Source organism: Physeter macrocephalus, chromosome 1 (genome assembly GCF_002837175.3).
Source record: "Physeter macrocephalus isolate SW-GA chromosome 1, ASM283717v5, whole genome shotgun sequence".
NCBI classification, from domain to species: Eukaryota; Metazoa; Chordata; class Mammalia; order Artiodactyla; family Physeteridae; genus Physeter; species Physeter macrocephalus.
Window position 1 is genome coordinate 26,497,265 of NC_041214.2, and position 15,381 is coordinate 26,512,645.

General features: G+C 43.5%; 1 protein-coding gene across 1 annotated transcript in view; it reads right to left on the reverse strand.

Annotated features, from left to right (window-relative positions):
* Window positions 1–15,381, reverse strand: part of GRK7 (G protein-coupled receptor kinase 7) — a 37,728-nt gene that overhangs the window by 6,761 nt on the left and 15,586 nt on the right. The window contains 1 exon segment of the mRNA XM_007126495.2: window positions 2,391–2,665. Within this exon segment, the coding sequence (XP_007126557.2) occupies window positions 2,391–2,665 (275 nt within the window).

Here is a 15,381-nt window from a genome sequence, read left to right on the forward strand (position 1 = left end):
CTGGGCCCCGTGAGCCATGGCCGCTGAGCCTGCGCGTCCGGAGCCTGTGCTCCGCAACGGGAGAGGCCACAACAGTGAGAGGCCCGCGTACCGCAAAAAAATAAAATAAAATAAAATAAAAATCTTGCCTCCATACGTAAACATTGTGAGCTAAGGTGGCCCTGTTCTAGAGCCTCCACTGACAACTACTCAGAAGATTTAGAGTAATTTGGCTAAGTTTTGGTGTAATATTAAAAATCAGTCATATTACTTTATGGTTGTAACTTTCTTTTTGTATGTATTTTTAGATTTTGAAAATTCAGTCCAAGTAATTTAAGACACACGAGCTCGTAGTTTAGTCAAAATATTATCTGATATCACTCTTAGAACTAATTAATAATAATGGCTATCACATTGAATGATTCCTAACCTATGTTATATCTAACTTTGCAAGCATTATATCTAAACCTCAAAATATGCCACTGAATTAGTTAGGGTTCTTTAGAGAAACAGAACCAAAAGGGCGCTGAAGGGTCCAGAATGCACAACAGTGGAATAAAAATTATTTTGAGCTGAAGTTATTTGAGAGTCAACAGATGCAGGTTTTGAATTCCCCTTGTCTGCCTTTAAGATAAGCAGAACCTTGGAAAAAAACCCAACTCATAAATCTTCTCCCAGGGAATTTCAGGAGTTTTGGAACCAGGAAAGATTTACTCTTATCACCAGTGACAGAACTCAGCACCACACCTAAATAGACATTGCCACAAAGCTATATCTCTCATCTATTCTTCTAAGGGCCATTTATCTTTCCTAAAAGTCAACTGTTCTCCCATAAGTGCCCTTACCCCACTATTTCAAATAAATCATTTGTTTTCCTGTAAGTGACCTTCTCCCCATCCCCTTTCCCTATTAAATGGAATATAAGCCCTCAATTCTAACTACCACCTAGTTACATTTTTTTGTGAACTCTTCTGTATGTACATAAATAAAAATCTGTCTTTTCTCTTGCTAATCATCTTTTGGCAGTTTAATTTTCAGGCTTCCATTCCTAAACCTAAGAGGGTAGAAGAAAAGTTCTTTCCTCTCCCCCTGTACGTGTGTATGTATGAGAGAAAGAGAGAGAGAGAGAGTGAGAGAGTTTATTTTAAGGAACTGGCTCAGGCAATTGTGGAGGTTTGGCAAGTTCAAATTCTGCAAGGTAGGCTGTGTGGCTGGAGACTCAGGGAAGAGTCACAGTTCAAGTTCAAAGGTGGTTTGCTGGCAGAATACCTTCTTCTCCCAGGGAGGTCAGTCCTTTTCTATTAAGGCCTTCAACATATCGCATGAGGCTCATCCACATAATGAAGAATAACCTGCTTTACTCAAAACCTACTCATTTATATGTTAATCTTACCTAAAAAATACCTGCACAGAAACATCTAGAATAGTGTTTGATCAAATATCTGAGTACTGTGGCCTAGTCAAGTTAAGACATAAAATTAACAATCACACCCACAAAAAACCCCATTTCATATATGAGGATATTGAGACTCCAAGAAAGTAATTCAGTTGCTTGGGGTAAAATGATCAATATGTAGCCAAGCTGGGATGTGAGTCTATGTCTGTGACTTGAAAACCCTTGGTTTTCTCCTTACATAACACAGTTACTCACTGCCAAGGGTCTTTACATAGGTCAGGTTTTCTTATTTTTTTCTTCTAAAATATCTTGATCTTATTATTCCTTTGTACACAATAAAACTTGACTTTCCTCAAAACTAATTTCAACTGTACTTAACATAGCTGGCAACATCATATGTACTTAATATATATCTGTTGACTGATTAATGATATTTTACAGAGATGTTTAAAAGGGGCAGAATCTTTCACTTTAAAATACATCTTGGAGGACTTCCCTGGTAGCACAGTGGTTAAGAATCCACCTGCCAATGCAGGGGACACGGGTTCAAGCCCTGTTCTGGGAAGATCCCACATGCTACGGAGCAACTAAGCCCATGTCCCACAACTACTGAGGCCTGCATGCCTAGAGCCCATGCTCGGCAACAGGAGAAGCCACCGCAATGCGAAGCCTGTGCACGGCAACCAAGAGTAGCCCCCACTCGTTGCAACTAGAGAAAACCTGCGTGCAGCAACGAAGACCCAACACAGCCAAAAATAAATAAATAAATTAATTAATTAAATAAAATTTTAAAACTGCAGTATTTATTTTTAAAAAAATACATCTTGGAGATTGTTCCATATCAAGTGTTCATAGTGTCTGAAAGTGTTGAAAATACTTAACCACATAATATACAAATAATAACAGGAAAATACTACTACTACTTAATCCCAAGGCTTTGTCATTAATCCAAAGTATTCTCCAAATCCCTGTGGAAATGCTGACATCACTAATCATGTCTTTTTATGATAGTTACCTGCTTCCTAAGCGTTGCTCTGGAGTCTTAGCCAAGAAGAGTCTGCAAATGTCTTTTGCTTCCTCTGTGAAGTTATTGTGTTGGAATCTGACTTCCTCTTTCAGTGTTCTTTGCTTTAAATCCTCTTTACTGACTTTTTCCTTGTAATCTTTGAATGGTGTTCGTCCAGCAACCATTTCATAAATACTGCATCCCATTGCAAACCAGTCCATAGGATAGGAATAACTCGCTTTTTCCATTAGGATTTCAGGAGCCATATAACCATTGGTTCCAGCCTATAATGCCCCAAACAAAAACAAAACAAAACAAAAACACTAATGTGAGAGTAACAGACACTGCTGATAGCCTACACAATACCCATTCTCCTTTTCTTTATTTTTTACTATTTTAATTATTTTTTGGCTATACAGCGTGGCATGTGGGATCTTAGTTCCCCTGACCAGGGATTGAACCCATGCCCCCTGCAGTGGAAGTATGGAGTCTTAACCACCGGACCGCCAGGGAAGTCCCTGATTTTAGGATTGTAAGTCATATAATCATTGGTTCTAGCCTGCAATGCCCCAAACAAAAACAAAACAAAACAAAAACACTAATGTGAGTTGAACAGACACTGCTGACAGCCTACTCAATACCCTTTCTCCTTTTCTTTCCTTGTTGAGGGAACCCTGATTTACTTGGAGTGGCCATGTGTCTAACCTATTCTAGTCCCTGCTTTCCCAGCAGCCTCTGGTGCAGTCAGGGCAGGCCATGCAATCCATTCTGGCCAATGAGACATAAAGAGGATTTGGTTGGAGTGCATTATAAAAGACAGATACGGCTGATCTTGAAGTGGGGAAATCACCTAGACTCTCTTAGTCCCCTCACCTCATCTTTAAGGTAAAAAGTTCATGTGGCTGTCTCTAAGATCCCCAGTTCTGCTTCTGCTTTTTATTCACAGATAATAGAAAATTAGATGCATGATTTTTTTAAGTGGAGTTCTTTATTGCTAATATTGGACGTTCACATAATATTATCTAGTCTATGATTTTTTTACTCTATTTGCTATGTAATGATACTAATATATCAGTCATCTTTGCCTGTTTGTCTCTGCACTGAAAATTTAATACAGAAATTTTAATCCATAAAATTCCACACATGAAACTTCATCTAACATGCAAGACTATATATTGTAGGCACACTTCTACCGACAATATATACCAAATGACCATTGGGTTAATGTGTGTATATATATATATATATATTTAAATACACATAGCATACAATTTACCATCTTATCATTTTAAGTGTTTAGTTAAAGAGTATTAAGTACATTTATGTTGTGCAATGAATCTCCAGAACGCTTCATCTTTAAAAGCTGAAACTCTATACCCATTAAACAATTCCCCATTGGGCTTCCCTGGTGGTGTAGTGGTTAAGAATCTGCCTGCCAATGAAGGGGACATGGGTTCGAGCCCTGGTCCGGGAAGATCCCACATGCTGTGGAGCAACTAAGCCCGTGCGCCACAACTACTGAGCCTGCGCTCTAGAGCCCGCGAGCCACAACTACTGAGCCTGTGTGCCACAACTACTGAAGCCCGCGCGCCTAGAGCCTGTGCTCTGCAACAAGAGAAGCCACCGCAACGAGAAGCCTGAGCACTGCAACAAAGAGTAGCCCCTGCACGCCGCAACTAGAGAAAGCCCGCGCAGCAATGAAGACCCAACGCAGCCAAACAAAACAAAGCAAAACAAAAAAAAACCCCAAAAAACAACTCCCCATTACCCCAACTCCCCAGGCCCTGGCAACCGCCATTCTACTTTCCGTCTCTATGAACCTGACTATTCTAGGTACCTCATATAAGTGGAATCGTGCAGCATCTGTCTCTTTGTAACTGAGTATAATTTCAATACGTTCATTCATTCAACAAATATTTAATGAATACCTGCAACATACCTTGTAATTATAAAGTATATACTTACATTATAATATGTTTTCATAAAAACTAAGCTGCTTTTGATTAAAGTATAATGTATAACCTTTGCAGCACTTAAAAATGCAAAGAACACCCTAAAATGACAATAAGCTTCTATTAATATTTACATAAAAATGAGAACATAAATTATTGGCAGAGTTGTGAGAAACAGATGTGCTCTGTAATTTGACTCAGATTTTTAGGAGAGCAGTAAGACACAGAGGATAGAAAATGAGATGTATCAACTGTTCCTGTTCTTCAACCAGGTCACTTGACTTTGGAGCAAGTAGCTCAAAGAATTGACTCAGAAAAAAGGGAAAGGAATCTACATCGCGATGTTCATAGTGTCATTATTCATAATGGCTGCAAGCTGGAAACACCCAATGCCTTTCAATAAAGGCAATAGACCAGGAGACTTCCCTGGCAGTCCAGTGGTTAAAACTCTGTACTCCCACTGCAGGGGGCATGCCCACGTGCCCTCCATGCAACCAAAAAAAAAAAAAAAATAGACTAGAGTCTAGTGTTAATACCAAGAAGTGCATATATGTAATGGGTTTTGCATACTGATTATACGGATTATAAATGTGAATTCAGTACATCAAAAAAGGTTTGAAAGTGTTTTTAGTTATTTACTGGGTGATTTTTTTTTTCTGTCTAGTTGTTTAAATATATGTTTTTAATGTACACAGTATAGTAATACCTTAGGAATATTAAATTTCATGGATGATTTTTACATGGATAACAACAATGAAAAACATAAATGACCTAAGCACTAATGAGGAGTAACTGGCTTGAGCCAGAAAATTGTGGAAGTGACCTGGGTCTGACAGGCTGGGCATGAGTCAGCATGGCACTGCTGTTTTCATAGAAGTGTGTATGTAATTGGGGTGACCATATGTTCCGGTTGGCCTGGGACAGTTCCAGTTTACATCTGTTGTCCTGGCATCTTGTCCAGTGTTACATCTGCCCAAACAAAAGGGTGCTGTAGGCTCCTCTGAGGCCCAGGATACAGTCTTACTCATCTTTGTATCAAACTGGGTATTTACCCCTGAGCCTCCCTTGCTGCAATCCCAACAAAACGTTTCTTACATAAACAATAGTGAAGATGGTAACCAGATGTTTTCCATTCACTATCCAACAAATATTTGTTAAGCCACACCCTGCAGTGACTTCTAGGGATACCAAGACATACTAGGCCTGGCCCCTGACCTTGAGGATTTATAGGCTGGTGGAGACAGGTCAAAAGGTTAATTTAGTAAAGGAGGGTAAATGCCTTAATGGGAGTGGAAAACAAACATAGGGAGGCCAGAGGGTGTGTGTGTGTGTGTGTGTGTGTGTGTGTGTGTGTGTGTGTGTGTGTCTATGTGTGTGTTGGGGATACTTCACTGAAAAGTGACAGCCGAGCTGAATTATGAGGGAAGTACCTGTCACAAAAAGAAGGCTGTCCAGGTAATGGACGTGTGCAAGAGATGGAGTCCGGAAAAATGTGGGGTGCCCAGGGAACTTTAAGTAATTTGGCATTTCCGGAGTATAAGCTCTGTGGGATGCAATGGTGGGAGGGGAGACTGGAGGGGGAGATGTAGATGAAATTGAGAAACACTGTCTGCCAAGGTAGCGAAAGTCCATTCCCAGGCTCCCTTTTCTCTTTGTCCCTTTACTATAGAGGCAGAAGGCTAAGCACTCCATCTACCAGCCTCACATGTTGCACCGAGGGTGGTCATGTGATAATGTGATATGAGCTTTACTTGAGAGGTGTGCAAGGTGAAGGCACTGACGGTTGGGAAAAAGCTTAAAAAATGGGGGAAATATCCCGTGAGAACACGAGTAAAACTTAAAATAAGTCCTTCATAATGTTTAGTTTTCATGTAAGAAATACACACTCATTTTTTAAATATCTCAGTTTTAAAAGCTCATTCTCTAATTTTAAGTACTTTGAAAAGGAAAAAAGTAATATTTATCAGAGGAAAAAGAAAGTTAACTAGGCCAGAAAATAAGATATATATTTATAAATTTCTTACGTCAGAGAGCATGGTATTAAAAATGTGAAGGTCAAAGCACATGTTTAACAAAAAACACTGCAAATCTTTCATCATTGCTCTTATTATCTTATGTAACCTCCCCCTGAATGACTCAGAATAAACCATTTTGTGTGCTCAACAACAACAAAAAAATGGGGGAAATACATGAAAGATATAAGATGGATTAATGAATCAACAGAGGGATGGATAGATGGATGGACATGTGATAAAGCAAGTCTAATAAAATGTTAATGCACAATGGAATATTGTTCAGCTATAAAAAGAATGAAGTATTGACACATGTTATGACATGGATGAACCCTGAAAACATTATGCTAAGTGCAAGAAGCCAGTCACCAAAGACCACTTACTGTAGGATTCCACTGAAATGCAATATCTAAAATTGCATGCAACCAATTTTAGTGGTTGTTTAGGGTTGGGAGAAGGGGAATGGGAGTGATCACTAATGGGCAGGGGGTTTCTTTTGGGGGTGCAGAAAATATTCTAAAATTGTGATAATGTTTGTATATCTCTGTGAATATACTAGAAACCACTGACCTGTACACTTTAAATGGGTCAATTTTATGGTATTTAAATTATCTCTCAGTAAAGCCGTTTAAAATGTCAAAGGTAGGTCATGGGTGTACAGGGGCTCGCTGTGAATTCCTTCAACTTCCCTGTATGTCTGAAAGTTTTCATAACAGAATGCACAGGGAAAAAAGGAGTAAGGGGTGGGGGGATGTGATGCCAGACGTTACCACACTGGCTGCTAGTTCATCAGGCACGTGAAACTCTTCTGCAAGAGTCACAAGGAAGAACCACAGGGGAGAGCTGAGGAGGGACATCTATCTTCCCAGCTCCCTCCCATCTCCTACTTCCATTAGTCAATAGTTAACCCCATATGATATCACTTATACGTGGAATCTAAAAAAATGCAACAAACTAGTGAATATAACAAAAAAGCAGACTCACAGATACAGAGAACAAAGTAGTGGTTACCAGTGAGGCAAGGGAAGTGGGGAGGGGCAATACAGGGGTAGGGCTTTAAGAGGTACAAACTAATAGGTATAAACTAAGCTACAAGGATATATTGTACAACTCAGGGAATATAGCCAATATTTTATAATAACTACAAATGGAGTATAACCTTTAAAAATTGTGAATCACTATGCTGTACACCTATAACATATAATATTGTACATCAACTATATTTCAATTAAAAAAAAGAAATGTCATTTTGAATTCTCTGACATGTAAATGTTTAATCATATATCGAGATTATACATCACTAAAAGTAATAAAAAATAGAATTGTTAAAACATGAAATAAAAAAGAATTACCCCAAAGCTAGCTTGTCGCTATTTCCAGATATGTCATCCAGACCCTTAGCAGTTGCCTGGAAAACCAGGTCCCGCATCATACTACAGTATAATATTTCACCCAGCTCTAAAAGTGGAGGAGCAACTTGGCCTACAAGTGGTGCCAACAGGGTGTTGCCCAAGAGAGAGAGAAAAGGAGGCCATAGAGGGTGTGTGAGGTTTGTGGCCCAGTACACCAACTTCATGAAATTTCTCAGTGATAGGCTTTGCTGTGGGGTATTTTTCATCCCTGGTGCTGGCTACTGGCTGGCCTCTCAATCCAGAAACTAGTGGCTGTCAGTATGGGGAAATTTTCTCAAATTATTTCTTTGATCATTTTCTCCCTTTCATTTTCTTTCTTCTCTCTCCCCTCCCCCCTTTTTTAAAATCCTGAACTTATCCTTTGTGTTTCTTATTTTTGCTCCTATTTTCTATCTCTTTGTCTTTTGTTTTCTTTTTTTTTTTCCCCCGGAAGACTTCCTCAATTTTTCTTCTAACTCTTCTATTTTTTTAAAGTACTTTATTGATGGGAAATCTCACACATACACAAAAGAAAAGACATTAGAATAATAAACCCAGTGTACTCTATACCCAGCTTCAACAATTATCGACACATGACCAATCTTGTTTCCTGTGTCCCTACTCACTCTCAATGCCCCCCACCCCTGCCACTAACTTAGATATCATTTGTAAGTATTTCACTATGAATCTCTAAAAGATAAGGTCACTTAAAAAACCAAGCAAATAAACACAAAGCACTGCAAACACCATTATCTCACTTTAAACATAACAATAATTCTTGAATATTATCAAATATCTGGACATATTTACACTTTCCCAATTGTCCTATACACTTGCCTCCTAAATAGTTTGTTTAAATTTAGGTCCAAATAAGGTTCACACAGTGTGATTGATTGATATGTCTCAAATCTTCGTGACTATATAAGTTTTTCCTCTTTCTCTCCTCACCCCCTGCAAGATTTTGTTGGAAAAAAAAAAAAACTGGTTAAACCGCAGAGTTTCCCACAGTCAGATTTTGCTGACTGCATTCCTGTGGTGTTATTTAACATGTTCCTCTATTCTTTGTATTTTCTGTAAGTTGATAGCTAGATCAACTTACAGGAAATAGCTAGATCTAGAAACTTCTACTGAACTTTTCATTTCTGCAAATATGTTTTTATTAACCTATAATTAACACAGAATAATGTGCTTATACTTTTGGTTCAGTAAATTTTGATGATTGACTACACCCATGTAAATACAACGCAAACAAGATAAAGAACATTTCCATTCATTTCCTTTGTGCCCCTTCTGTTTCATTCTCCTCCCCTCTTCCCAGGCAACCACTTTCTGATTTCTGTCACCATATATATTAGTTTTGTTTGCTCTTGGATTTCACGTAGATGGAACTGTATGGTAGATACTCTTTTGTGTCTGACTTCTTTTTTTTAACATAATGTTTTTGAGATTTATCCACGTTGTTCTGAAAACATATTTATATATTTTAAATTTCCAAATGTCCTTGTTCTTCTCTGAATGTTCTTTGTTTTACAACATCTGTCCTTGTTTCATGGATGCAGTATCTTCCCTTAAATCTCAAAAGATATTAATTGTAGGTTTTAAAAAAATTGTTCTTTTCTACTCCCTGCATTGTTCCTGTTTCCTACAATTTCTTTCTTCTGTTTGTTTTGGCATTGTCTTTCATTTTGGAGGGTTTTTTCAAATGACAAGTGATCTTTGACTCTTTGTTTGTATTTAAGAGTGCGACACCAAAGAGCTGACAAGAAGCTTGTCAACTGATGGGCTTCACTGTAGGGTGATTATGCCAGGCCATGTCACTGGGGACCCTACCTGTATCTGTAGACCTTCTGTGTTAGGCTGCTCAGTTTCTCCAGAGGGAGATCCTCCAATATCCCACCTGAGAGGTGTCAGCCTGCTTGCCCTCATTGTGGGAGCTGAGATGGGAAAGGGGCTGAGGGTCTCCCTGTATGTAGTATTTCATTCTCTACAGCTCTGAGTTGGGCTATATGTTCCTGGGTCAGGCTTCTCACTGGATCAGTCTCTTGAGCTGGGGTGGGAGAGGCACGAAGAAAGACTATAAACAACATCCAACTGCATTTCAGACGGGGGTGATTGGTAATTTCTACTCACCCACATTTATTGTGAGCTTGCTCCGCGTGTGGCAAGTTTCCAGTGAGCAGATTTCAGAGGCGAGTGACTTTAAGGATTAAAATCGCTAATCAGGACACTGGATAAACATCAGTCGCTCAGTAGAAGCTGTAGGGTAAAAGTGGACAGCATATGCCAGTCCTGAACAAAGGATTGTGAGAAAAATTGGAAATAATAATGGGCAATACTTATTGAGTGTTTATTACATGCTAAATATTTTGTCACGTGCTTAACGTGAACTTCTTGTTTAATCTTCATGATAAACCTATGAGATAGAGACTGTTTTAAATTTTTTTTTTTTTTTTTTTTTTTGTGATACGCGGGCCTCTCTCTGTCGTGGCCTCTCCCGTTGCGGAGCACAGGCTCCGGACGCGCAGGCTCAGCGGCCATGGCTCACGGGCCCAGCCGCTCCGCGGCATGTGGGATCCGGCCATGGCTCACGGGCCCAGCCGCTCCGCGGCACGTGGGATCCTCCCGGACCGGGGCGCGAACCCGCGTCCCCTGCATCGGCAGGCGGACTCTCAACCACTGCGCCACCAGGGAAGCCCGAGATAGAGACTGTTTTATCCTCCAATTTGCAGATTAGAAAACTAAACCACAGAGAGGTTAAATCTTGCCTAAGGTCACCCACCCAAGATTCACGCCCAGGCTTGCACTGTGAACCACTACATTACACTGCCTCTGTGGAAATAGGCGAGGTAGCTTTTTCTTATCCTTCCAAGTTCCCCTCAGGATTTCTTTTCTCCCTCTAGAGTATCCCCCTTCCTTCTCCCCATCTGCCAGGTACTAAGTCCTCATCTTGGTCCATTCCTGCTTAAGCTGCCTCTCTTCTTTTCCCAACAAGTTCTCTGTTCTTTGCCTGCATCACTGCTCAGTCAAGCTGGCTGGGCTGCTCCACAGCACAGAGGCTGCTGGTTGGTGGAGACCAGATCCTGAGCCATGCTGGGACCAACTTGCTCCCACCCCCAGGAAACAAGTGAAGAATCGCCGGCCGTCTTTACAGCACTGTAGCCCCTTGGAATCGTGGAAAGAGCGCTAAAGCATGCAGGGTAACCTCAGATTCATTCCAAATAATTATCAGGGCTCTACCTCTTGGCCCTAAAGACAGAAAATGTCAGTGATGGAATTCTGAAGGGCACCACCTCCTTGAAGAGTGGAGGTATTTCACAGAGGAGAAGAATGGAATTAGCAGCATACGCCAGCGTCTAAGCACCCAAATTCCATCGCAGCCTCCAGCTGAAAAAATTAATTGCCTGCCCTTTATGTCATTTGTCTTCTGCATGTGAACTGCCTCCTCAGAGTGGGGTGGGAGGAGAGAACGGGGCCAAGCAGCATGGGGCAAGGTCTAACCACGCTGACCTCTCGTGGCTCAGTTTAACTCCTGCAGTTACAAAGGGCCCCCGCACATCAGTCTCCGTGGCATCAGAACAATCTCTTTCAGTCCGTGAGACCAAGAACTGCCATGGCCAGGGCTGTATGGATCACCCAAGTGTCAGCAGCAACAGAACTCAGTGGAGCTTTTTGTGTATAGTTTAACTTTTTTTTTTTTGCTTCATTTTGTTTTGCTTTGGTTCTATAGTGCCCTTTGGTGAGTCCACTCCGTCAGCACCCGGTCAGGCAAAACAAAGTATGCACAGCATTCAGGGCATCAAGCATCAGGAAGCCAGATGGGGTCCAACCCCCACCCCCCGCGGGCAGCAAGAAGTCCATCTACCACTGTCATCACAGGTGGGTTGCTTAGTCCCATCAGGGCCACCTGTCACCTACAGGTGTCCAGACTTTGAGGAAGGTTGACACCCCAAGCTGGGATCAAGATCAGAGCCAGCTTGTGGGGACCCGGGCGGACACCCCCTGCCTTGCTCTTGCTGTTGGATGCTGGCTTCCGCTGACCCTGCAGTTGTTGTCGCTCTCACCCCTGGGCCCATGGGAGCCAAGTGGCAGGGCCCAGGTGGGGCGGGGTCTGCACATTGAGTAGCCCAGGGTGGCTCTGGGCAGGAGCAAACTGTGACCTCATCCGCAGTGATGAGAACAGGAAGTGGCCTTTCAGTGGGGGACTGAGAGGGCATAGTTCTCATCTGACTAGTTTTACACGTCCATTAAGAAGTGTGTTTTATTCCCGTCCTACCCCTAGGGAAGCAGCCGCATGGCCCAGGGAGATCAGCTCGGTGCTTTGTGTCCACTTAGAGGGGTGGGATAGGGAGGGTGGGAGAGAGACACAAGAGGGAAGAGATATGGGGACATATGTATACATAGAGCTGATTCACGTTGTTATAAAGCAGAAACTAACACACCATTGTAAAGCAATTATACTCCAATAAAGATGTTAAAAAAAAAAAAGACATATGCACCCCCCAGTGTTCATTGCAGCACTATTTACAATAGCCAGGTCATGGAAGCAACCAAAATGCCCATCGCCAGATGAATAAATGTTAAATTCCATTAAAAAAAAAAAAAGTGTGCGTGTCCCCGCGCATGCTTGCGTGTGTATGTACAGGTCCTTCAAGGTCAAGGTCACTTCCAGGTCCCAGTGAACCTGAAAAGTCGGCAACCTTAAATTCCATCATTGAAAAAAATGCCTGTATCCTGGTGCCCTTGGTGGGGCCAGGCGAGGCTGGATTTACTGAGCCGCGCGGGGAGAAAGCCGCGGTCAAGGAAGCTGTTTCTGCGTTTCCCGATGGCCCAGCAAACTGGCCGGCGGAGCAAGAAACCGCCCGCGGATGCCTCTTCCCCCCAGTTCATCACAAACCAGATCCACTCGACAGCACAATCCAAACAGAAGAGGGAATCAGAATGTACATCTTTTGTTTGCCGTGGCAGGAGAACTGTTGAGCAGAGGAAAAAAACAAGCTGAGCTTAGCGCTATCGGCTGTTTCCTGGGGCTCGCTCCTTCCTTCCTCCGAGGGGGGCCCGGCCGCTTTGTTCTCGTTCCCAGCTGCTCCTCTGCGCCTTTAAGCGGTGGCCTTTGCAGACCTCAGAGGAATGCGGCCCGGGACCCCAGGGGACTTTGCTCCGAGGCTCCGCCCTGTGTGCTCAGCCCCGGGCTGCAGCCTCCAGAGCGCCGACCTAACTTTTACTCCTTGCCCTCCCTCCCCGTCGCTTTCTGCCAGCGACTTCCTGGGCAGGAGGGGGAGCCTCACCAGAGGGGCTTTCCTGCTCTCCCTGACACCCCTGGGAAGATGGGATCCAAAAGAGGGATCCCTGCAAGAACTAATTCTGCAGCTATACAGTCTGGCATCAGTCTGCTCTGGTGCAGATCTCAGCTCTACCAATTACTAGCTGGTCACCCCCAGGCCAGTTACTCAACCTCTCTGAGCTTCACAGCTCTTACCTCATAGGGCTGTGATGAAGATTAAAGCCATAAGACATACTGTGTGCCTTTCCAAAGCCTGGCACATAGCAAGCCCTCAATAGGTGTTAGCCCCGATGGTCACCAAGCCAGGTTCTGGTTGTCTCAGGCAGGGCAGCTACACAAAAAGAAAAACCCAGGAGCCTCTAAGACTCCATCAGATTGAAAGACGGGCCTGGTACATCATCAGAGATCAATAGCTGTGATTCTTCCACTGGTGTGTGTTCTTTGGTGGTTTCATATTCTGCGAATCTGTCCAGCAGCAGGCTGATGCCTATTTTCCACGGTGCCTCTAAGACACTCAGAATGAAATCACAAACGAAGCTCCACGTGGCTGTGAGGAAGTGAGACAATGGCATGTGCCTGCTCGGCTCAGCTTCCAGGCGAGCTGCGCCTTCATCCACTGCCCAGCCGGCTGCAGCCTTGGGGTCCTGCTGGCTCCTAGTGTCTCTCAGAGAACAAAGCACAGCAGCAAAGGTCCTCTGAGCAGCTACAGTGCCTTTCAGGTGAAGCAGAAACAATGCAACAGTGGGGATCGTGGCAGAGGGTCTAGCGCGGGGCTTCTTGTAAAATAATCATAGCAATCACTCTGTGAGTGCCTACCAAGTGGCAGACCTCTGCTAGGCATTCATCTACTTTAATCTTCTCATCAAGCCTAAGAGGGGAGCAGTATTAATCAGGCTCAAAGAGGCAGGACCTGTCTGGGGTCACATGCAGGGCTATGGCAAGCCTAAGTGGCACGTCTGGGCCAGTTAGAAGGAGGTTCTCTGCCTGGGTTTGTGATCAGCCTGTGCATCTGTACACAGCAGCCATAGTAAGTGGCAGAACCAGATTGGCAGACTCACTCTCCTTCCATCTTTTTGATCCTGTGGACCGCCTTTCATCAGCTGCACTTGATCTGAAAGGAGGCTCTGAGCTTCCAGCGTGTTTACCTCAAATTAGGTGGTGTTGCGGCAACGGTTTGTTTCCTGGATGGCATCATCCTGCGTGACAGCCCTCTCCTGCCGCTCCCTGCAAGCCTCACGACTCCCTTTCTCTCCTCACTGCCACAACTCAACAGACAATGTGCCAGCCTGGCACTGCCCATGGAAGACGGAGGGCCAACCCATGCTCCGCGCACCAAGCCATGCAGAGTGCCAGATTCTCTTCCCTCTCCCCTTTGTTTCCTATATCTGTGAGTCTGTTTCTGTTTTGCATATACATTCACTTGTACTATCTTTTACATTCTCCATATAAGTGGTATTATACAGTATTTGTCTTTGACTTATTTCACTAAGCATAATATTCTCTAGGCTCATCCATGTTGCTGCATATGGCAGAATTTCATTCTTTTTTATGAAGGAGTAATATTCCATTGTACATATATACTATACCCCATCTTCTTAAGCCAACTGTCTGTTGATGGGTGCTTCCATGTCTTGGCTATTGTAAATAGCGCTGCTGTGAACATTGCCCTCCCTTCCTCTTTACCCTCATCCCAACTCTCTCTTCCTATTGGCCCCTCCAAGGCTGATTTTGTCACTTTCCTGCCTGGCAACCTTCAATGGCTCCCCAGCACCCTTGGCATTGGGTTCGAATGCCCTTGTCTGACTCCTCCAGCCTCCTAGGGCCTGACACAGGCTCCGCTCTTGGTGGCACCTGTTGTCTCCCTCACAGCCTGTGACTCCACACTCTAGGCAGCTGCAGAGTTACACTGTCCTTGACTGAGCCCCAGGCCTCTGGCCAGGGTTTTCACCGCAGCACTATGGACACGGTGGATCATTATTTGGGGGGAGGGGCTGTGGTGTGCGTTGTAAGATGTTCGTAGCATCCCTGGCCTTTACCCACTCGATGCCAGTAGCAACTCCCCAGTCATGACAACCAAAAAGGTCTCCAGACATTGTCGAAATGCTCTAGGGGCCAAAATCGCCCTCGGTTGAGGATCCCCCCCCTGCTGATTCTTGTGCCAAGCCCACTCTCCTTTCCCTTCACCTGCCTCACTTCTTTTGTTTTAACATCTTTATTGGAGTATAACTGCTTTACAGTGTTGTGTTCGTTTCTGCTGTATAACAAAGTGAATCAGCTACACGTACACATATATCCCCATATCCCCTCCCTCTTGCATCTCCCTCCCCCCCACCCTCCCTATCCCACCCCTCTAGGTGGTCACCA